Source organism: Oncorhynchus mykiss, chromosome 6, assembly GCF_057628025.1.
Source record: "Oncorhynchus mykiss isolate SJ-2025 chromosome 6, ASM5762802v1, whole genome shotgun sequence".
NCBI lineage: Eukaryota > Metazoa > Chordata > Actinopteri > Salmoniformes > Salmonidae > Oncorhynchus > Oncorhynchus mykiss.
This window is the reverse complement of record NC_143027.1, coordinates 7578451-7601611: the sequence shown is the minus strand read 5'-3', so window position 1 is coordinate 7601611 and position 23161 is coordinate 7578451. Positions and strand designations below refer to the sequence as shown.

Here is a 23161-nt window from a genome sequence, read left to right as displayed (position 1 = left end):
AGGATCTCTCTGCGTTTCCCTGTGTCATGAGGCAGGATCTCTCTGCGTTTCCCTGTGTCACGAGGAAGGATCTCTCTGCGTTTCCCTGTGTCATGAGGCAGGATCTCTGCGTTTCCCTGTGTCATGAGGAAGGATCTCTCTGCGTTTCCCTGTGTCATGAGGCAGGATCTCTCTGCGTTTCCCTGTGTCATGAGGCAGGATCTCTCTGCGTTTCCCTGTGTCATCAGACAGGATCTCTGTGTTTCCCAGTGTCATTAGACTGGATCTATGTGTTTCCCTGTGTCATTAGACAAGTAATTCTGCCCCAAAAATTTTTTACAGCATATTATTCAAACCACTGGGCCATTCTAGTCAAGAACACATTTACTTGAACTTAGCAGACTCACATAATCCTGTCTTTAGAAGACCAAAGTCTCTTATTGACCAGATGAAGTGTCCTCTCTTTTCAAGTCGGCTAAATATTGAGATATTTGAAGCAGTGATCTGATTGGTGTACAGAATGATGTGTCTATTCGAATGGGGAAGGTGGCTGCTCTGGCTGTTTCTCAATACAGCCGGACAGTCCTGAAGGAACACAGCCGGACAGTCCTGTAGGAACACAGCCGGACAGTCCTGTAGGAACACAGCCGGACAGTCCTGTAGGAACACAGCCGGACAGTCCTGTAGGAACACAGCCGGACAGTCCTGTAGGAACACAGCCGGACAGTCCTGAAGGAACACAGCCAGACAGTCCCGAAGGAACACAGCCGGACAGTCCTGAAGGAACACAGCCGGACAGTCCTGAAGGAACACAGGCGGACAGTCCTGTAGGAACACAGCCAGACAGTCCTGAAGGAACACAGCCGGACAGTCCTGTAGGAACACAGCCGGACAGTCCTGAAGGAACACAGCCGGACAGTCCTGAAGGAACACAGCCGGACAGTCCTGTAGGAACACAGCCGGACAGTCCTGAAGGAACACAGCCGGACAGTCCTGAAGGAACACAGGCGGACAGTCCTGTAGGAACACAGCCAGACAGTCCTGAAGGAACACAGCCGGACAGTCCTGAAGGAACACAGGCGGACAGTCCTGTAGGAACACAGCCAGACAGTCCTGAAGGAACACAGCCGGACAGTCCTGTAGGAACACAGCCGGACAGTCCTGTAGGAACACAGCCGGACAGTCCTGTAGGAACACAGCCGGACAGTCCTGTAGGAACACAGCCGGACAGTCCTGAAGGAACACAGCCGGACAGTCCTGTAGGAACACAGCCGGACAGTCCTGTAGGAACACAGCCGGACAGTCCTGTAGGAACACAGCCGGACAGTCCTGTAGGAACACAGCCGGACAGTCCTGAAGGAACACAGGTGGACAGTCCTGTAGGAACACAGCCGGACAGTCCTGAAGGAACACAGCCGGACAGTCCTGTAGGAACACAGCCGGACAGTCCTGAAGGAACACAGCCGGACAGTCCTGTAGGAACACAGCCGGACAGTCCTGTAGGAACACAGCCGGACAGTCCTGTAGGAACACAGCCGGACAGTCCTGTAGGAACACAGCCGGACAGTCCTGTAGGAACACAGCCGGACAGTCCTGTAGGAACACAGCCGGACAGTCCTGTAGGAACACAGCCGGACAGTCCTGTAGGAACACAGCCGGACAGTCCTGAAGGAACACAGCCGGACAGTCCTGTAGGAACACAGCCGGACAGTCCTGAAGGAACACAGCCGGACAGTCCTGAAGGAACACAGCCGGACAGTCCTGAAGGAACACAGCCGGACAGTCCTGTAGGAACACAGCCGGACAGTCCTGTAGGAACACAGCCGGACACGCCTGTAGGAAGAACTACCATATCTGGCAGTGCTCTGGTCACTTTCAATAGACAGTAAACGTAATACCTTAACCGATGTCCTGTAGTCCACCACTCCAACTGTACACACACAAAATCCATCTCAATTAAACCTGTCTCCTCTCCTTCATCTACACTGATTGAAGTGGATTTAACAAGTGACATCAATAAGGGATGATAGCTTTCACCTGGATTCACCTGGTCAGTCTATGTCATGGAAAGAGCAGGTGTTCTTAATGTCTTGTCCACTCAGTGTGTGTGTGTGTGACTCTGGATGGACACTACATTTACTGAACCCACGAGTCTCAGATTTATTTGACAATTCTACATGTGAAACTGTTGTCAGGGTGAGAAGTTGGTTGGACAGCGATAAAAAGCTATTAACACATTCAATACAAACACATGTTAATAACAACAAAATCAAGACCCAGGTTTTACTCGCCAGTCGCTGAGTTTAATTTAAATACACATACTTTACCCCTCCCCCCTCCCATCTCTATTTTTACCCTCCCCCCTCCCCTCCCACCTCTATTTTTACCCTCCCTCCCTCACAGAGAAAGATGGTGTCTCAAATGGCACCCTATTCCCCATATAGTGCACTACATTAGACCAGAGCACTACATTAGACCAGGGCCTATAGGGCTCTATAGAGCACTACATTAGACCAGGGCTTATAGAGCACTACATTAGACCAGGGCCTATAGGGCTCTATAGAGCACTACATTAGACCAGGGCCTATAGGGCTCTATAGAGCACTACATTAGACCAGGGCTTATAGGGCTCTATAGTGCACTACATTAGACCAGGGCTTATAGGGCTCTATAGAGCACTACATTAGACCAGGGCTTATAGGGCTCTATAGAGCACTACATTAGACCAGGGCTTATAGGGCTCTATAGAGCACTACATTAGACCAGGGCCTATAGGGCTCTATAGAGCACTACATTAGACCAGGGCTTATAGGGCTCTATAGAGCACTACATTAGACCAGGGCTTATAGGGCTCTATAGAGCACTACATTAGACCAGGGCTTATAGGGCTCTATAGAGCACTACATTAGACCAGGGCTTATAGGGCTCTATAGAGCACTACATTAGACCAGGGCCTATAGGGCTCTATAGAGCACTACATTAGACCAGGGCTTATAGGGCTCTATAGAGCACTACATTAGACCAGGGCTTATAGGGCTCTATAGAGCACTAAATTAGACCAGGGCCTATAGGGCTCTATAGAGCACTACATTAGACCAGGGCCTATAGGGCTCTATAGAGCACTACATTAGACCAGGGCCTATAGGGCTCTATAGAGCACTACATTAGACCAGGGCTTATAGGGCTCTATAGAGCACTACATTAGACCAGGGCTTATAGGGCTCTATAGAGCACTACATTAGACCAGGGCTTATAGGGCTCTATAGAGCACTACATTAGACCAGGGCTTATAGGGCTCTATAGAGCACTACATTAGACCAGGGCTTATAGGGCTCTATAGAGCACTACATTAGACCAGGGCTTATAGGGATCTATAGAGCACTACATTAGACCAGGGCTTATAGGGCTCTATAGAGCACTACATTAGACCAGGGCTTATAGGGCTCTATAGAGCACTACATTAGACCAGGGCCTATAGGGCTCTATAGAGCACTACATTAGACCAGGGCTTATAGGGCTCTATAGAGCACTACATTAGACCAGGGCTTATAGGGCTCTATAGAGCACTACATTAGACCAGGGCTTATAGGGCTCTATAGAGCACTACATTAGACCAGGGCTTATAGGGCTCTATAGAGCACTACATTAGACCAGGGCTTATAGGGCTCTATAGAGCACTACATTAGACCAGGGCTTATAGGGCTCTATAGAGCACTACATTAGACCAGGGCTTATAGGGCTCTATAGAGCACTACATTAGACCAGGGCTTATAGGGCTCTATAGAGCACTACATTAGACCAGGGCTTATAGGGCTCTATAGAGCACTACATTAGACCAGGGCTTATAGGGCTCTATAGAGCACTACATTAGACCAGGGCTTATAGGGCTCTATAGAGCACTACATTAGACCAGGGCTTATAGGGCTCTATAGAGCACTACATTAGACCAGGGCCTATAGGGCTCTATAGAGCACTACATTAGACCAGGGCCTATAGGGCTCTATAGAGCACTACATTAGACCAGGGCCTATAGGGCTCTATAGAGCACTACATTAGACCAGGGCTTATAGGGCTCTATAGAGCACTACATTAGACCAGGGCTTATAGGGCTCTATGGAGCACTACATTAGACCAGGGCTTATAGGGCTCTATAGAGCACTACATTAGACCAGGGCTTATAGGGCTCTATAGAGCACTACATTAGACCAGGGCCTATAGGGCTCTATAGAGCACTACATTAGACCAGGGCCTATAGGGCTCTATAGAGCACTACATTAGACCAGGGCTTATAGGGCTCTATAGAGCACTACATTAGACCAGGGCCTATAGGGCTCTATAGAGCACTACATTAGACCAGGGCTTATAGGGCTCTATAGAGCACTACATTAGACCAGGGCTTATAGGGCTCTATAGAGCACTACATTAGACCAGGGCCTATAGGGCTCTATAGAGCACTACATTAGACCAGGGCTTATAGGGCTCTATAGAGCACTACATTAGACCAGGGCTTATAGGGCTCTATAGAGCACTACATTAGACCAGGGCTTATAGGGCTCTATAGAGCACTACATTAGACCAGGGCCTATAGGGCTCTATAGAGCACTACATTAGACCAGGGCTTATAGGGCTCTATAGAGCACTACATTAGACCAGGGCTTATAGGGCTCTATGTAGGGAATACAGGGACATTTTTAATGCAGCAAAAGCATATCTGGCTTAAAAAATAAAAATAAAAACACTGACTAATTGTGCAGCTTTTTAAGACATTTGCGAACATAAATTAAATCCTACAGCATTTTTTTTTTTGTTGTTGCTCATTTTCCTTCTGCTCTCATTTCAGACTGTTTTGAACAGAAAGGGAACTAAAAACACAGTGAACCCTCCATCTGTCTACACGAAAGGAGGCATCCACCCCTTCCACCCACTACATGGTATATTCCCCACTTACATCCTACACAGTGATCCGTACCATGTCGCTTGAAATGGGGGAGGTTCCCTGGAACGTCTATAGGCTTCAATCAAAATACAGTACAGTTAAGTCCTGAGTGTAGCCAATTGTGTCGGCGTTTGCAGGGTGTGTCACACATCTGATGTCTTAATCTTTATTCTTCAATTGATTGAGATAAATCAGTCTTTGTTTTACTACTGCGCCTCTGTCCAGTTAAATACAGTTTGTGTTTTGTCCCCCCCCCCCCCCCTTTACTGGGATGTGCTTGTTAAATGCTCTTTACAGTCCTCTTCTCCCAATGTGTGCTCCATTAGCGGCTTGCCGGCTTCCTATTGGCTGGCTGATTGAGGTGGCAGGGTTGTCCATTGGTCCACCGAGGGGGTGAGAGGGCAGGTGCAGGCAGAGTGAATGAAGGACAGTGTGTGTGGGAAACGAATGGCACTAGAGTACAACTGGTTTTTAGGTTAGGTCACAAGGCATGTTAACACTCAACTCTAGACAGAAGAGTGGTCATGTGTACTGTGAGTTCTGTACACACACGAGTCTGCTTAGCTTGGGTGCAAGTATCGATCAATGCTTGTTGTCTGTGCATGTTTGTATGCATGCATGTACACTACAAGACCAAAAGTATGTGGACACCTGCTCATCAAACATCTCATTCCAAAATCATGGGCATTAATATGGAGTTGTTCCCCCCCTTTGCAGCTATAACAGCCTCCACTCTTCTGAGAAGGCTTTCCACTAGATGTTGGAACATTGCTGCAGGGACTTGCTTCTATTCAGCCACAAGAGCATTAGTGAGGTCGGGCGCTGATGTTGGGCGATTAGGTCTGACTCGCAGTCGGCCTTCCAATTCATCCCAAAGGTGTTGGATGGGGTTGAGGTCAGGGCTCTGTGCAGGCCAGTCAAGTTCTTCCACACCGATCTCGACAAACCATTTCTGTATGGACCTCGCTTTGTGCACGGGGGCATTGTCATGCTGAAACAGGAAAGGGCCTTCCCCAGACTGTTGCCACAAAGTTGGAAGCACATAATCGTCTAGAATGTCATTGAATGCTGTGGAGTTAAGATTTACCTTCACTGAAAAACATCCCCAGACCATTATTCCTCCTCCACCAAACTTTACAGTTGGCACTATGCATTGGGAAAGATAGCGTTCTCCTAGCATCCGCCATACCCAGATTCGTCCGTCAGACTGCCAGATTGTGAAGCGTGATTCATCACTCCAGAGAACGCGTTTCCAGTACTCCATAGTACAATAAAGGCGAGCTTTACACCACTCCAGCCGACGCTTGGCATTGCGCGTGGTGATCTTATGCTTGTGTGTGCGGCTGCCTGGCCATGGTAACCCATTTCATGAAACTCCCGACGAACAGTTATTGCGCGGACGTTGCTTCCAGAGGCAGTTTGGAACGGACCGTTGCAACCGAGGACAGAGGAGTTTTACCCGCTTAAGCACTCGGTGGTCCCGTCCTACCACTTGGCGGCTGAGCCGTTGTTGACCGGGGCTAGCTCTACCTGGGCATACATTTGACAAACTGACTTGTTGGAAATGGTGGCATCCTATGACGGTGCCACGTTGAAAGTCTCTGAGCTCTTCAGTAAAATATTGGCAGTAGAATGGCCTGTCTATGGAGATTGCATGGCTGGGTGCTCGATTTTATACACCTATCAGCAACGGGTATTGCTGAAATAGCCGAATCCACTAATTTGAAGGGGTGTCCACATACTTTTGTATATATAGTGTATGTATGTATGTATGCATGTATGTATGTATGTATGTATGTATGTATGTATGTATGTATGTATGTATGTATGTATGTATGTATGTATGTATGTATGTATGTATGTATGTATGTATGTATGTATGTATGTATGTATGTATGTATGTATGTATGTATGTATGTATGTATGCATGTGTGTATGCATGTATGTATGTATGTATGTATGTATGTATGTATGTATGTATGTATGTATGTATGTATGTATGTATGTATGTATGTATGTATGTATGTATGTATGTATGTATGTATGTATGTATGTATGTATGTATGTATGTATGTATGTATGTATGTATGTATGTGTGTATGCATGTATGTATGTATGTATGTATGTATGTATGTATGTATGTATGTATGTATGTATGTATGTATGTATGTATGTATGTATGTATGTATGTATGTATGTATGTATGTATGTATGTATGTATGTATGTATGTATGTATGTATGTGTGTATGCATGTATGTATGTATGTATGTATGTATGTATGTATGTATGTATGTATGTATGTATGTATGTATGTATGTATGTATGTATGTAAAGTCTATTCAAGTTTTCTCGTCGATGTACTGAGCAGTCTGTCTACGCCCTATTCCGGGCTGCGTTAGGGGTCAGGGATTAGGAGCCGTAGGGTCACACACGGGGGGAGTATTTGGGGTTTCTTGGCACCTCGGTGAAAGATTTGAGCTCGTAAGGGATCCCTGTGTCCACCTCGATGGACTTGCGGGAGAAAAGCAGCCGGATATCGTTGTGCAGGTAAATCTTCCCAGATTTGGAGCTCTGGAATCTACAGAGTCAAGAGAAAACAAAGAACAAGCCTCACGGTCAGTAGCCTGTGTAAAGCTACTCTACTGAAACAAGGCACTGACCAGCAAACCATCCTAAAGACACTAAGTAAATGATTACATTAGAAAACATTTTTAAAAATCCTGCATTCGAAATGCTATAAAATTAATCTTGGTTTCGTACAAACAAAAGCAAACAACAAACAGATGAATGGGTGGGAATAGATGGATGAGTGGGAATAGATGGATGAGTGGGAATAGATGGATGAGTGGGAATAGATGGATGAGTGGGAATAGATGGATGAGTGGGAATAGATGGATGAGTGGGAATAGATGGATGAGTGGGAATAGATGGATGAGTGTGAATAGATGGATGAGTGGGAATAGATGGATGAGTGGGAATAGATGGATGAGTGGGAATAGATGGATGAGTGGGAATAGATGGATGAGTGGGAATAGATGGATGAGTGGGAATAGATGGATGAGTGGGAATAGATGGATGAGTGGGAATAGATGGATGAATGGGAATAGATGGATGAGTGGGAATAGATGGATGAGTGGGAATAGATGGATGAGTGGGAATAGATGGATGAGTGGGAATAGACGGATGAATGGGAATAGACGGATGAGTGGGAATAGATGGATGAATGGGAATAGATGGATGAATGGGCATAGATGGATGAATGGGAATAGATGGATGAGTGGGAATAGATGGATGAGTGGGAATAGATGGATGAGTGGGAATAGATGGATGAGTGGGAATAGATGGATGAGTGGGAATAGATGGATGAATGGGAATAGACGGATGAGTGGGAATAGATGGATGAGTGGGAATACATGGATGAATGGGAATAGATGGATGAGTGGGAATAGATGGATGAATGGGCATAGATGGATGAATGGGAATAGATGGATGAGTGGGAATAGATGGATGAGTGGGAATAGATGGATGAGTGGGAATAGATGGATGAGTGGGAATAGATGGATGAGTGGGCATAGATGGATGAATGGGAATAGATGGATGAGTGGGAATAGATGGATGAGTGGGAATAGATGGATGAGTGGGAATAGATGGATGAGTGGGAATAGATGGATGAGTGGGAATAGACGGATGAGTGGGAATAGATGGATGAGTGGGCATAGATGGATGAATGGGAATAGATGGATGAATGGGAATAGATGGATGAGTGGGAATAGATGGATGAGTGGGAATAGATGGATGAGTGGGAATAGATGGATGAGTGGGAATAGATGGATGAGTGGGAATAGATGGATGAGTGGGAATAGATGGATGAGTGGGAATAGATGGATGAGTGGGAATAGATGGATGAGTGGGAATAGATGGATGAGTGGGAATAGATGGATGAATGGGAATAGATGGATGAGTGGGAATAGATGGATGAGTGGGAATAGATGGATGAGTGGGAATAGATGGATGAGTGGGAATAGATGGATGGGTGGGAATAGATGGATGAGTGGGAATAGATGGATGAATGGGAATAGATGGATGAGTAGGAATAGATGGATGAGTGGGAATAGACGGATGAGTGGGAATAGACGGATGAGTGGGAATAGACGGATGAGTGGGAATAGACGGATGAGTGGGAATAGACGGATGAGTGGGAATAGACGGATGAGTGGGAATAGACGGATGAGTGGGAATAGATGGATGAGTGGGAATAGATGGATGAGTGGGAATAGATGGATGAGTGGGAATAGATGGATGAGTGGGAATAGATGGATGAGTGGGAATAGATGGATGAGTGGGAATAGATGGATGAATGGGAATAGACGGATGAGTGGGAATAGATGGATGAGTGGGAATAGATGGATGAATGGGCATAGATGGATGAATGGGAATAGATGGATGAGTGGGAATAGATGGATGGGTGGGAATAGATGGATGAGTGGGAATAGATGGATGAGTGGGAATAGATGGATGAGTGGGAATAGATGGATGAATGGGCATAGATGGATGAATGGGAATAGATGGATGAGTGGGAATAGATGGATGAGTGGGAATAGATGGATGAGTGGGAATAGATGGATGAATGGGAATAGATGGATGAGTGGGAATAGATGGATGAGTGGGAATAGATGGATGAGTGGGAATAGAAGGATGAGTGGGAATAGACGGATGAGTGGGAATAGACGGATGAGTGGGAATAGACGGATGAGTGGGAATAGACGGACGGAGATGGAAGGATGGAGATGGATGAGGTTGGACTGGATGGACAGACATTCCTAACAAAAGATATTGCACATGCGATACAAACCGTACAGAAAAATACAATTCGGAACCATGTACAGAGCCTTCAGAAACTATTCACAGCCCTCGACTTGTTCCACATTTTTGTTGTGTTACAAACTGAACTTCAAATGGATTAAATTGAGATGTATTTGTCACTGGCCTATACAAAATTGCCCATAATAATAAAATGGAACGATGTTTTTCTAAATTTGTACAAATTAATAAAAAATGAAAAGCTGAAATGTCTTGAGTCAATAAGTATTCAACCCCTTTGTTAGGGCCTAAACGAGTTCAGGAGTAAACATGTGCTTAACAAGTCACATGGACTCACTCTGTGTATAATAGTGTTTAACATGATTTTTGAATGACTACTCTGATCTCTGTACCCCACACATACAAAATTATCTGTAAGGTCCCTCAGTCGAGCAGTGAATTTCAAAACACAGATTCAACCACAAAGACCATCAACATTTTCCAATGCCTCGCAAAGAAGGGCACCTATTGGTAGATGGGTATAAAAACAAAAAACAGACATTGATCATACCTTTGAGCATGGTGAAGTTATTAACTACACTTTGGATGGTGTATCAATACACCCAGTCACTACACAGATACAGGCGTCCTTCATAACTCAGAAACCACTCAGGGATTTCTACATGAGGACAATGGTGACTTTAAAAATGTTATAGTTTAATGGCTGTTTGACGGGAGAAAACTGAGGATGGATCAACAACATTGTAGTTTTACTCCACAATACTTAAGTCAGGAAAACCTTGTTCAGTCTGGGAGTTGAATTCACCTTTCAGCAGGAACGACCTAAAACACAAGGTCAAAATCTACACTGGAGTTGCTTACCAAGAAGACATGGATTGTTCCTGAGTGGCAGACTTACAGTTCTCCCTAAAAAGGAGAGACCTGAAAATGGCTGTCTAGCCACGATCAACAACCACTTTGACAGAGCTTGAAGAATTGTCTAAAGAACAAATGGGCAAATTTTGTTTCAATCCAGGTGTGGAAGGCTCTTAGAGACGCAGAAAGACTCACAGCTGTAATCGAAGCCAAAAGGTGATTCTAACAGGTATTGATTTAGGGGTGTGAATACTTATGTAAATTAGGTATTTCTGTATTACATTTTCAATACATTTGCAAAAATTTCCAAAAACATATTTTCATTATTGGATAGTCTGTAGATGGACGAGAGAAAAAAAATATTGAATCCATTTGGAATTCAGGCTGTAAAACAACAAAATGTGGAATCAGTCAAAGGGGTATGAATACTTTCTGAAGACACCGTAGCTATGACACATTCCTACACAATTTTCTGATTTCACAGACTGACCACTGAGAAGTTGAACCATGGGGTAAATTTGTTCTATAACCACTGATAGAACATGGGCGTTCACCAAATTGACAGGAATTTCATGATTTTTTATTTCTGTGGGTGGATTATCTCTTTAAAAACAAACAGCAAATCAGCAGATAGACATACCTGAGGTGTATCAAGTAGCAGAGAATCTTCTTCCTCTCTGTGGGTGTTGCCCTGGGCTCTGTAGGCGCCTCCCCCTTCCCACCTGGCCCGGCCTCCTCCACGGGAACCAGGAAGATGCGGTGACGCAGGAAGGTCATGTGATTGACGGGCATGTCCCCAAAGTTATAGGTCACGAGGAACATCTTCACCACAGTTTTATTGGGGTTGAATAAGGTCTGGAGGGAGAGAGAGAACAGTTTTATTGGGGTTGAATAAGGTCTGGAGGGAGAGAGAACAGTTTTATTGGGATTGAATAAGGTCTGGAAGGAGAAAGAACAGTTTTATTGGGGTTGAATAAGATCTGGAGGGAGAAAGAACAGTTTTATTGGGGTTGAATAAGATCTGGAGGGAGAAAGAACAGTTTTACTGGGGTTGAATAAGATCTGAGGGAGAAAGAACAGTTTTATTGGGGTTGAATAAGATCTGAGGGAGAAAGAACAGTTTTACTGGGGTTGAATAAGATCTGGAGGGAGAGAGAGAACAGTTTTACTGGGGTTGAATATGATCTGGAGGGAGAAACTAGAGTTTTACTGGGGTTGAATAAGATCTGGAGGGAGAAACTACAGTTTTACTGGGGTTGAATAAGATCTGGAGGGAGGAACTACAGTTTTACTGGGGTTGAATAAGATCTGGAGGGAGAAACTACAGTTTTACTAGGGTTGAATAAGATCTGGAGGGAGAAACTACAGTTTTACTGGGGTTGAATAAGATCTCAGGGAGAAAGAGGACCATGAGACTCACCACTTGGATGGTCCCTGCTTTGGGTACGCTGTATCCCTTCTTTCCAAGAGGCTCCAAGGAGATCACTCCCTACAACAGAGAGATTAAATGATTTTACATCATGTCTCTCTCACTCACACACACGCACACACACACACACACACTAACCAAGAAGGGTGAGGGTGCGCTGTGCTCTGAGATGTCATAGTAGGTGACGTGTACAGGCAGAGTGGCGTGTTGAGGGCAGTAGGATCCGCTGGCACCGATCTCTGCTGTGAAGCCCTCGATACGACCCGACGGAGAGAAACGACCCTTCAGGATTGACTCCTGGAGAAGAAACCACGAGAGGGAAAAGTGAGGAGGATCAACACACAGATACTTAAAAAAAACAAACAAGAGGGAACAAAGTAAGATCCAAGATTCAACAACTGAGACATAAACTGAACAAGTTCCACAGACATGTGACTAACAGAAATGTAATAATGTGACCCTGAACAAAGGGGGGGTCAAGATCAAAAGTAACAGTCAGTATCTGGTGTGGCCACCAGCTGCATTAGGTACTGCAGTGCATCTCCTCCTCATGGACTGCACCAGATTTGCCAGTTCTTGCTGTGAGATGTTACCCCAGTCTTCCACTAAGGCACCTGCAAATTCCCTGACATTTCTGGGGGGAATAGCCCTAGCCCTCACCCTCCGATCCAACAGGTCCCAGACGTGCTCAATAGGATTGAGATCCGGGCTCTTCGCTGTCCATGGCAGAACACTGACATTCCTGTCTTGCAGGAAATCACACACAGAACGAGCAGTATGGCTGGTGGCATTGTCATGCTGGAGGGTCATGTCAGGATGAGCCTGCAGGAAGGGTACCACATGAGGGAGGAGGATGTCTTCCCTGTAACGCACAGCGTTGAGATTGCCTTCAATGACAACAAGCTGAGTCCGATGATGCTGTGACACACCGCCCCAGACCATGACGGACCCTCCACCTATAAATTGATCCCGCTCCAGTGTACAGGCCTCGGTGTAACGCTCATTCCTTCAACGATAGACGCGAATCCGACCATCACCCCTGGTGAGACAAAACTGTGACTCGTCAGTGAAGAGCACTTTTTGCCAGTCCTGTCTGGTCCAGCGACGGTGGGTTTGTGCCCATAGGTGACGTTGTTGCCGGTGATGTCTGGTGAGGACCTGCCTTTACAACAGGCCTACAAGCCCTCGCTCCAGCCTCTCTCAGCCTATTACGGACAGTGATGGAGCGATTGTGGTTCCTGGTGTAACTCAGGCAGTTGTTGTTCCCATCCTGTACCGGTCCCGCAGGTGTGATGTTCGGATGTACCGATCCTGTGCAGGTGTTGTTACACGTGGTCTGTCATTGCGAGGACGATCAGCTGTCCGTCCTGTCTCCCTGTAGCGCTGTCTTGGGTGTCTCACAGTACGAAGATTGCAATTTATTGTTCTGGCCACATCTGCAGTCCTCATGCTTCCTTGCAGCATGCCTAAGGCACATTCACGCAGATGAGCAGGGACACTGGGCATCTTTCTTTAGGTGTTTTTCAGAGTCAGTAGAAAGGCCTCTCTAGTGTCCTAAGTTTTCATAACTGTGACCTTAATTGCCAACTGTCTGTAAGCTGTTAGTGTCTTAACGACCGTTCCACAGGTGCATGTTCATTCATTGTTTATGGTTCATTGAACAAGCAGCATGGGAACCAGTGTAAAAAACCCTTTACAATGAAGATCTGTGATCTGATTTTTATGAATTATCTTTGAAAGACAATGTCCTGAAAAAGGGACGTTTCTTTTTCTGCTGAGTTCATGTAGAAGCGAATTCAAAGTATGGATAAGAAACCACTAGAGGAAAGAGTGAAGAAGATCAATTACAAAGCACTGCTACTTCTATGACCATGAGGAATTTTGAAAATATCTCTAAATATTTGGTAGAAAGTTCTGACAAAATACTTTACGAAACATTTTCACATGGATGGTATATGTCACACTTAATTGTGAATCGTCTCTTCAGGTAAGAATGTACTGTAATATGTCGTCTGTTTTCTGGATATACATTTCAGGTGTCCACAAGCATAGTAAAACAAACAAGTATGTTATACCTCAAAGTTGCCCAGTAGTGACCGGCTGATTGAGGAAGAGGGCCAGCCTGACCGAGCAGAACGACACACGGTGTCTGTGCGCCGTCCACTACGCAGCTGTCGACTGCACACACACACACGTAAACACACACACACACGTAAACACACACACACGTAAACACACACACACGTAAACACACACACACGTACACACACACACACACACACACACACACACACACACACACACACACACACACACACACACACACACACACACACACACACACACAGATAAAACAACAGTGGATGGTTTAGCCATGGTTACAGTCACATAAGTCACAATCAAATATGATGTTTTGAAATGATGACTAGTAAGTAAAGGAATCAACTAAAGGTAGAAAGTAAACATACCTTTTCAACCTCCTGCTGGTTCTGCTGACTTCTGATACACTCTGAAGGAGGACAAGAACGAGAGTGAGAGAGAGAACCAGAGAGAGAGAGACGGACAGACGGACAGAACCAGAGAGACGGACAGAACCAGAGAGAGAGAGACGGACAGAACCAGAGAGAGAGAGACGGACAAAACACGGAGAGAGAGACGGACAGAACACGGAGAGAGACGGACAAAACACGGAGAGAGAGACGGACAGAACCAGAGAGAGCGACGGACAGAACCAGAGAGACAGACAAAACGTGGAGAGAGACGAACAGAACCAGAGAGAGACTGACAAAACCAGAGAGAGCGACGGACAGAACCAGAGAGAGACGGACAAAACCAGAGAGAGACGGACAGAACCAGAGAGAGACGGACAGAACCAGAGAGAGACGGACAGAACCAGAGAGAGACGGACAGAACCAGAGAGAGCGATGGACAGAACGTAGAGCTTCACTCACCAAAACAACATAAAGGAATGTAATGAAGGTACAGTGTGTGTCTGTGTACCCGTGTGTGTGTGTACCAGTGTGTGTCTGTGTACCCGTGTGTGTCTGTGTACCCGTGTGTGTGTGTGTGTGTACCAGTGTGTGTGTGTGTGTGTACCAGTGTGTGCCTGTGTACCCGTGTGTGCCTGTGTACCCGTGTGTGTCTGTGTACCCGTGTGTGTGTGTGTACCAGTGTGTGTGTGTGTGTGTGTGTGTGTGTGTGTGTGTACCCGTGTGTGTCTGTGTACCCATGTGTGTGTGTGTACCAGTGTGTGTGTGTGTACCAGTGTGTGTGTGTGTGTGTACACCAGTGTGTGCCTGTGTACCCATGTGTGTGTGTCTGTGTATCCGTGTGTGTCTGTGTACCAGTGTGTGTGTGTGTACCAGTGTGTCTGTGTACCCGTGTGTGTGTGTACCAGTGTGTGTCTGTGTACCCGTGTGTGTCTGTGTACCCGTGTGTGTGTGTGTGTGTGTGTACCAGTGTGTGTGTGTGTGTGTACCAGTGTGTGCCTGTGTACCCGTGTGTGTGTGTGTACCAGTGTGTGTGTGTGTACCAGTGTGTGTGTGTGTACCCGTGTGTGTCTGTGTACCCATGTGTGTGTGTGTACCAGTGTGTGTGTGTGTACCAGTGTGTGTGTGTGTGTGTACACCAGTGTGTGCCTGTGTACCCATGTGTGTGTGTCTGTGTATCCGTGTGTGTCTGTGTACCAGTGTGTGTGTGTGTGTGTGTACCAGTGTGTGTGTGTGTGTGTGTACACCAGTGTGTGCCTGTGTACCCATGTGTGTGTGTCTGTGTATCCGTGTGTGTCTGTGTACCTGTGTGTGTCTGTGTACCCGTGTGTGTCTGTGTACCAGTGTGTGTGTGTGTGTACCAGTGTGTGTGTGTGTGTACCAGTGTGTGTGTGTGTGTACCCGTGTGTGTGTGTGTGTGTGTGTACCAGTGTGTGTCTGTGTACCAGTGTGTGTCTGTGTACCAGTGTGTGTGTCTGTGTACCAGTGTGTGTACCAGTGTGTCTGTGTACCAGTATGTGTGTGTGTGTGTGTGTGTGCATGCATGTGTGTATGCATATGTGTGTGTATGCATATGTGTGTGTGTGTGTGTGTGTGTGTGTGTGTGTGTGTGTGTGTGTGTACCAGTGTGTGTCTGTGTACCAGTGTGTGTGTGTGTGTGTGTGTGTACCAGTGTGTGTCTGTGTACCAGTGTGTGTGTGTGTGTGTGTGTCTGTGTACCAGTGTGTGTTTGACCTGTGTGGTTTGGTAGGGGGGGGGGTTCTTTTGGGGCGACAGCAGCACAGGCAGGCAGACCACGTAGCATAGAGAGAACAATACAGGCTCTCTCAATATACATTCTGGAGCCACTCGGCTGTCAAATGACTGTTACATTAAAAAGGGAAGCTGCCTGCCACAATGACACGCCTGACAGCACAAACTACGAACAGTGTATAGTCTTCTGTGTGTGCTAGTCTGTACTCCTCACCTTGGCGTGGTCCCGGCCCCGTGCGTTAGGCAGCAGGTGGCTCCAGAAGGGGGCAGCCTTGGCGTCGGTGCCCCTGCAGGAGGCCAGCCCTAAGCCAGGGGCCAGCAGGGCCAGACGGCTCCTCTTAGAGGTAGAGGGGCCCTCATCCTCCGAACACGACTCTGCTGTGTCGCTAGAGGATAGAAGTTTCTTCTTAGCAGGGCAGGGGACCGAGGGGACCCCACGGAACCCGCTGGTGCTGGGGGACTTCTCCAGGGAGGCCAGCTCGTTGGTGGATGCTGTGGTACTGGGACGGGGCGGGGTGGATTCTAGTTCGGCCCCACACTCACTGCCCTCCCCGGGACCCTTGGGGTCTGTGGTGAGAAGGTAGTGGGGGGAGAGGGAGCCTGTAGGTCCGAGGGGAGGTCCAGGGGGGTTGGGGGTTTCGAAGGCTCCGGGGGCCCAATAGGAACCCTCGTCACTGCAGGAGTTGGGCTGACGCTGTCCCGATGAGGAGCCACTACTGCAGCCCGTCCCGGACCCTCCAGGATCAGAAGGAGGCTCTGTGTTGGGTAAGGGGCTGCGGGAGCCAGGGGGGCTGTGGGGAGACAGCGGAGCCCACGGGTCCGGGACGGGCCTGTCGTGGTTGTGCTGGGCGGGGCGTCGGGCGGGGGTGTGGCCGGGGGAGAGGGGTTCAGGTGGGGGGGATCTAGGTGACAGGTCCCCATCTGAGTCTCTGTGATCGACCATGACGCAGGAGAATACCTGCCCTACCCCTACCCCCATCCCAACCCCTACCCTAGGTCCTGGCCCACACAGAACCCCTTCTTCCTGGGTGTCACCATCTCTGTATGTGTCCCCAGCCAGGTGGGGCCATTTGTGGCTAAGCTTGGGCTCCTCCAGGCCCCTCTTGACCCCCTGCCTGGCAATCCGAGGGGCCTGTCCCGGCTGGGCCTCACTTGTCCTAGGGGGGTCGGAGGTTGAGAACCCCCCCAGCTGGGAGAAGATAGAGAGCTGGTAGACCTTCTGGAGACGCAGCTGCTCCTGACCAAAGTGTCTGGAAACCCCAACCATCACCCCAGGATCAGGGCCCTGTGAGGGGGCTGCAGGAGAAGACAGGTCCCCCTCATGGGATGGAAGCTCCACAGGAGCCAGCTCCTCCTTGCTGCCGTGCGTCAGATCTACGTGAATGTGCCTCATGGCTGCTTGGGGTTCAGAGGTTAGAGGTCAGAGCCTTAAGAGTGTCTGAGAGATGTTGTGCAATTTAACAGGTCGTCAAGCAGCAGCAGGAAACAGGAAGTTCTAGAAAGTGCAAGGAGGCTGATGTTCTACAGGCAGAGAGGTCCTATACTTCCTTCTGTGACATCATCAGCACACGGTAAACCAGGAAGTAGAGACGCATAGCACCTGAGAAGAGAAAAAGGTGTGACACACTCAGCAACAAGTTATCAGTGACAAAACAGGACACGCCATCATAACTATCCCACTAATACAATGTGAATGTAAAACACACTTCCTGTCTCACCTCTGTGCCCGATGATACCCTCCTGACCCGTCAACACCTGGCACAACATCAGAAAGCTGTGCCCACAGACTCCTACCACGGTTACCTATCTATCACCATGGTTACGACATGTGGCAGCTAGCGCCAGTATCCCCACACAGCCACACGGGAAGGGGCGGGGCTTCAGGAGGAAGAGGAAGTGATGGAAGGTGTTGGATACAGGAACTACCTACCGCCTGGAGCACTGAGTTTTAATAAAGAACTGGAAACTGTGTCCAATATCTCCTCCGCCCGTTGTCTGAGAGGTAATCTACTCAAGTGCGCATACGCCGATTCATGGACTGTCTATATCCGGGTTGCATCCGGTTTACACAGACTAACGTCACGTGCACTCTAGCACTCAGTGTGCGCAGGGAGCCGTGCGAGCAGCGACCACGTCGTCACGTCATCCGAGAACATGACAATTATTTTAATAATTCAATATTGCTTTGTGCACAAAAGGGATGACGGAAGTATCTAACTGGAAATGGGTGTTTCTGGGCCTGGTGTCAGTTAAACTGCAGTACCTAAACAAACCTGTAGGAGCAGTCGAAACCTTCTTCCAGACCGGAATCCTGGCACTTTGGCCTGGAGAGAGAAAATAGAGAGAGAGAGACAGACAGGCAGAGCGAAAGAGAGAGAGAGACAGACAGAGCGAAAGAGAGAGAGGCAGACAGAGCGAAAGAGAGAGAGAGAGAGACAGACAGACAGAGCGAAAGAGAGAGAGAGAGAGAGACAGAGAGAAAATAAAATATAGAATGGTGTTAGATTCTCTACTAAGAAGTGTCTGCTGAAAGTAGCCTACTTTGATTGAGTGGCAAACTCACCAAGGGGGCGGGACGTCAGTGAGGCTGGAGGGTTCCGAGAGGAAGTATTGATAAACACAAACAGGAAGTGACTATCCTAAAGCACCTTCTGTGATTGGCCGACGGCCGGAGACACCCTCCCTCGTCACCTGGGTGCGGGGTGAGACTCAGCGACTGCATCATGACACGATCATTCCACAGAGAATCCCTAGAGACACAAGAGAGAGAGAATTAGCTTAATCAATTAACTGATTTATCAGAGTCAACCTATGGACAATTCTATCAGGACCTTGCAGTGAGGGAACCCCTCAGTAGATAATTCAGGCCATCAGGGAATTCCTGAGAATTAGATTTTTTATTGCAGAGATTAATCAGTCAAATAAGCTGAACCTTTGGACCAGAACGTGCTCCCATGAACAAGCTGCTTCCATGGCAACCTGCAGCCTTGACAACAGGCCCTTTGTGCTCCTCCACAGAGAGAGAAAGATACTGTTCCAAGAAAACATCCTATAACGAAACAAGATGGCCGCTGCAGAAGGTCAACGTGACATGGGCACCATAAATGTGAACAGAATATAAATGAAAAATCTTGCTGGGATTCCAACAAATGCAGATAAATGATATTTATATTACAGTGATTCAAAATACTACCGCCAACATCTCCTTTTGGCAGAGATGAAATTAACAGCAGATCAGTTTCAACTTCAGTAATGTTGCAACGAGCAACCGATGAACCCTCCAAGTACTGTCTTAAATGGAATATGGAACACGAGCAAGTTATCATGTGACTTGATGGGAGAAGAGCTGACGATGACAAGATATTTATGAACGGCTGACATATCATATATAAATAGAGAGAGAGAGAGGTAAAGAGAGAGAGAGAGGTAAAGAGAGAGAGAGAGAGAGGTAAAGAGAGAGAGAGAGAGGTAAAGAGAGAGAGAGAGAGAGAGGTAAAGAGAGAGAGAGAGAGGCAAAGAGAGAGAGAGAGAGATATCTACCTCACCTGCTTTGGCAATGTTAACACATGTTTCCCATGCCAATAAAGCTCCTTGAATTGAGAGAGAGAGAGAGAGAGAGAGCGAGAGAGAGATAAAGAGAGAATGTCTATAGTGTTCCTGTAGTGTGCATGACATCCGAGAGAATCAGCCAGACTGAAAATATTTGACCCTCAGATCCTCGGTGTGTTCTACAGCTGCACCATTGAGGACATCTTGACTGGCTGCATCACCACTTGGTATGGCAACTGCTTGGCATCTGACAACGGCACAGTACATCACTGGGGCCAAGATCCCTGCCTTCCAGGACCTCGACACCAGCATGGGTCACAGGAAGGCCCCAAAAAATTGTCACACACACACAAACATAATTATCTATCCTGTTGCCTAGTCACTTTATCCGTGCCTATATGTACTGTATATAGCCTCGTTATTACCTCATACCCCTCCACATCGACTCTGTACTGGTACTCTATATAGCCATGTTATTACCTCATACCCCTGCACAGCAACTCAGTACTAAGACTGTATATAGCCATGTTATTACCTCATACCCCTGCACATCCACTCTGTACTGGTACTCTATATAGCCATGTTATTACCTCGTACCCCTGGTACTCCCTGTATATAGCCATGTTATTACCTCGTACCCCTGCACATCGACTCAGTACAGGTACTGTATAAATCAATCTAAACAGAATACCCCATAATGACAAAGCAAAAACAGGTTTTTAGATATTTTTTTGCAAATTTTTTTACATAATTATTCAGACCCTTTACTCAGTACTTTGTTGAAAAACCTTTAGCAGCGATTACAGCCTCCAGTCTTCTTGGGTATGACGCTATAAGCTTGGCACACCTGTATTTGGGAGTTTCTCCCATTCTTCTCTGCAGATCCTCTCAAGATCTGTCAGGTTGGATGGGGAGTGTCGCTGGACAGATATTTTCAGGTCTCTTCAGAGATGTTCGATCGGGTTCAAGTCCAGGCTCTGGCTGGGCCACTCAAGGACATTCAGAGACTTGTCCCGAAGCCACTCCTGCGCTGTCTTGGCTGTGTGCTTAGGGTCGTTGTCCTGTTGGAAGGTGAACCTTCTCCCCAGTCTGAGGTCCTGAGCGCTCTAGAGCAGGTTTTCATCAAGGATCTCTCTGTCATGTGCTTTTTACTGAGGAGTGGATTCCATCTGGTCACTCAGTTTGGCCGGTCGGCCAGCTCTAGGAAGAGTCTTGGTGGTTACAAACGTATTCCATTTATGAATGATGGAGGCCACTGGGTTCTTGGGGACCTTCAATGCTGCAGAAATGTTTTGGTACCCTTCCCCAGTTATGTGCCTCAACACAATCCTGTCTCTGAGCTCTAAGGACAATTCCTTCGACCTCATGGCTTGGTTTTTGCTCTGACATACACTGTCAACTGTGGGACCTTTTATATAGACTGGTGTGCCTTTCCAAATCATGCCCAATCAATTTAATTTACCACAGATTGACTCCAATCAAGTTGTAGAAACATCTCAAAGATGATCAATGGAAAAAGGATACACCTGAGCTCAATTTCGAGTCTCATAGCAAAATATCTGTAAATAAGGTATTTCTGTTTATACAGTGCCTTGCGAAAGTATTCGGCCCCCTTGAACTTTGCGACCTTTTGCCACATTTCAGGCTTCAAACATAAAGATATAAAACTGTATTTTTTTGTGGAGAATCAACAACAAGTGGGACACAATCATGAAGTGGAACAACATTTATTGGATATTTCAAACTTTTTTAACAAACAAAAACTGAAAAATTGGGCGTGCAAAATTATTCAGTCCCCTTAAGTTAATACTTTGTAGCGCCACCTTTTGCTGCGATTACAGCTGTAAGTCGCTTGGTGTATGTCTCTATCAGTTTTGCACATCGAGAGACTGACATTTTTTCCCATTCCTCCTTGCAAAACAGCTCGAGCTCAGTGAGGTTGGATGGAGAGCATTTGTGAACAGCAGTTTTCAGTTCTTTCCACAGATTCTCGATTGGATTCAGGTCTGGACTTTGACTTGGCCATTCTAACACATGGATATGTTTATTTTTGAACCATTCCATTGTAGATTTTGCTTTATGTTTTGGATCATTGTCTTGTTGGAAGACAAATCTCCGTCCCAGTCTCATGTCTTTTGCAGACTCCATCAGGTTTTCTTCCAGAATGGTCCTGTATTTGGCTCCATCCATCTTCCCATCAATTTTAACCATCTTCCCTGTCCCTGCTGAAGAAAAGCAGGCCCAAACCATGATGCTGCCACCACCATGTTTGACAGTGGGGATGGTGTGTTCAGTGTGATCTGTGTTGCTTTTACGCCAAACATAACGTTTTGCATTGTAAATGTCATTCCACTTCATGATTGTGTCCCACTTGTTGTTGATTCTTCACAAAAAAATACAGTTTTATATCTTTATGTTTGAAGCCTGAAATGTGGCAAAAGGTCGCAAAGTTCAAGGGGGCCGAATACTTTCGCAAGGCACTGTACATTTGCAATTATGGGGTAGTGTGTGTAGATTGCTGATACATTTTTTTTTTAGAGTAAGGCTCTAATGTAACAAAATACGGGAAAGGGGTCAAGGGATCGAATACTTTCCGAATGCACTGTAGGTTAGCGTGAGCCACAGTGTTAGAATGGGACGTCATCGTGAACAGGGGGAGGGAGGGATGTAATGACAGACTACAAACAGAGAGAGAGAAGCGACAGAACCGAGAGAAAACAGAGAGAGCCGAGAGAGAACAGAACAAGAGAGGAAAGATACATATTTTTTTTTGTGTGTGTAATGTTTGTTGGCAATTTCTGCTTATTTCACTTTTGTGTTTATTGTTTATTTCACTTACTTCAACTATGTAAACATACGTTTCCCATGCCAATAAATCCCGTTTGAATTGAGAAATGGAGAGAGAGAGAGATATGGGGGTCTTAGCTAAGCCAAAAGCTCAGTTGGATAGTTGCTGAGAATGCTGCTTGACAGGGGTCTCTCTCGCTCTCTCTTCTATGAGGCCATTTTAGGAGCTGCTGAGTGCCAGGCCTCCTGACACTGACAACACAGAAAGACAACAGGAACATAGCTAGCAGCTAAGGCTTCTCTGTCCATTATCATTCTCTCCCTCACAGAGACACAGCTAAGGCTTCTCTCTCCATTATCATTCTCTCCCTCACAGAGACACAGCTAAGGCTTCTCTCTCCATTATCATTCTCTCCCTCACAGAGACACAGCTAAGACTTCTCTCTCCATTATCATTCTCTCCCTCACAGAGACACAGCTAAGGCTTCTCTCTCCATTATCATTCTCTCCCTCACAGAGACACAGCTAAGGCTTCTCTCTCCATTATCATTCTCACCCTCACA

General features: G+C 46.6%; 1 protein-coding gene across 2 annotated transcripts in view; it reads right to left on the bottom strand.

The window, feature by feature from the left end:
- Nucleotides 1-4722: 4722 nt before the first annotated feature.
- Nucleotides 4723-23161, bottom strand: part of atosb (atos homolog b) — a 44094-nt gene continuing 25655 nt past the window's right edge. Inside the window, exons 2-10 of one of the 2 annotated variants that reach the window (XM_036979328.2) lie at nt 18826-19012; nt 18536-18586; nt 16477-17862; nt 14490-14530; nt 14097-14199; nt 12160-12318; nt 12013-12081; nt 11233-11447; nt 4723-7494 (exon numbers count right to left, since the gene is read on the bottom strand). In XM_036979328.2, the coding sequence (XP_036835223.2) occupies nt 7341-7494; nt 11233-11447; nt 12013-12081; nt 12160-12318; nt 14097-14199; nt 14490-14530; nt 16477-17655 (1920 nt within the window). In that variant the 5' untranslated portion in view covers nt 17656-17862; nt 18536-18586; nt 18826-19012 and the 3' untranslated portion in view covers nt 4723-7340. Of the gene's footprint in view, nt 7495-11232; nt 11448-12012; nt 12082-12159; nt 12319-14096; nt 14200-14489; nt 14531-16476; nt 17863-18525; nt 18587-18825; nt 19013-23161 lie in introns of both variants that reach the window. The other variant, XM_036979329.2, reaches the window with a different exon arrangement.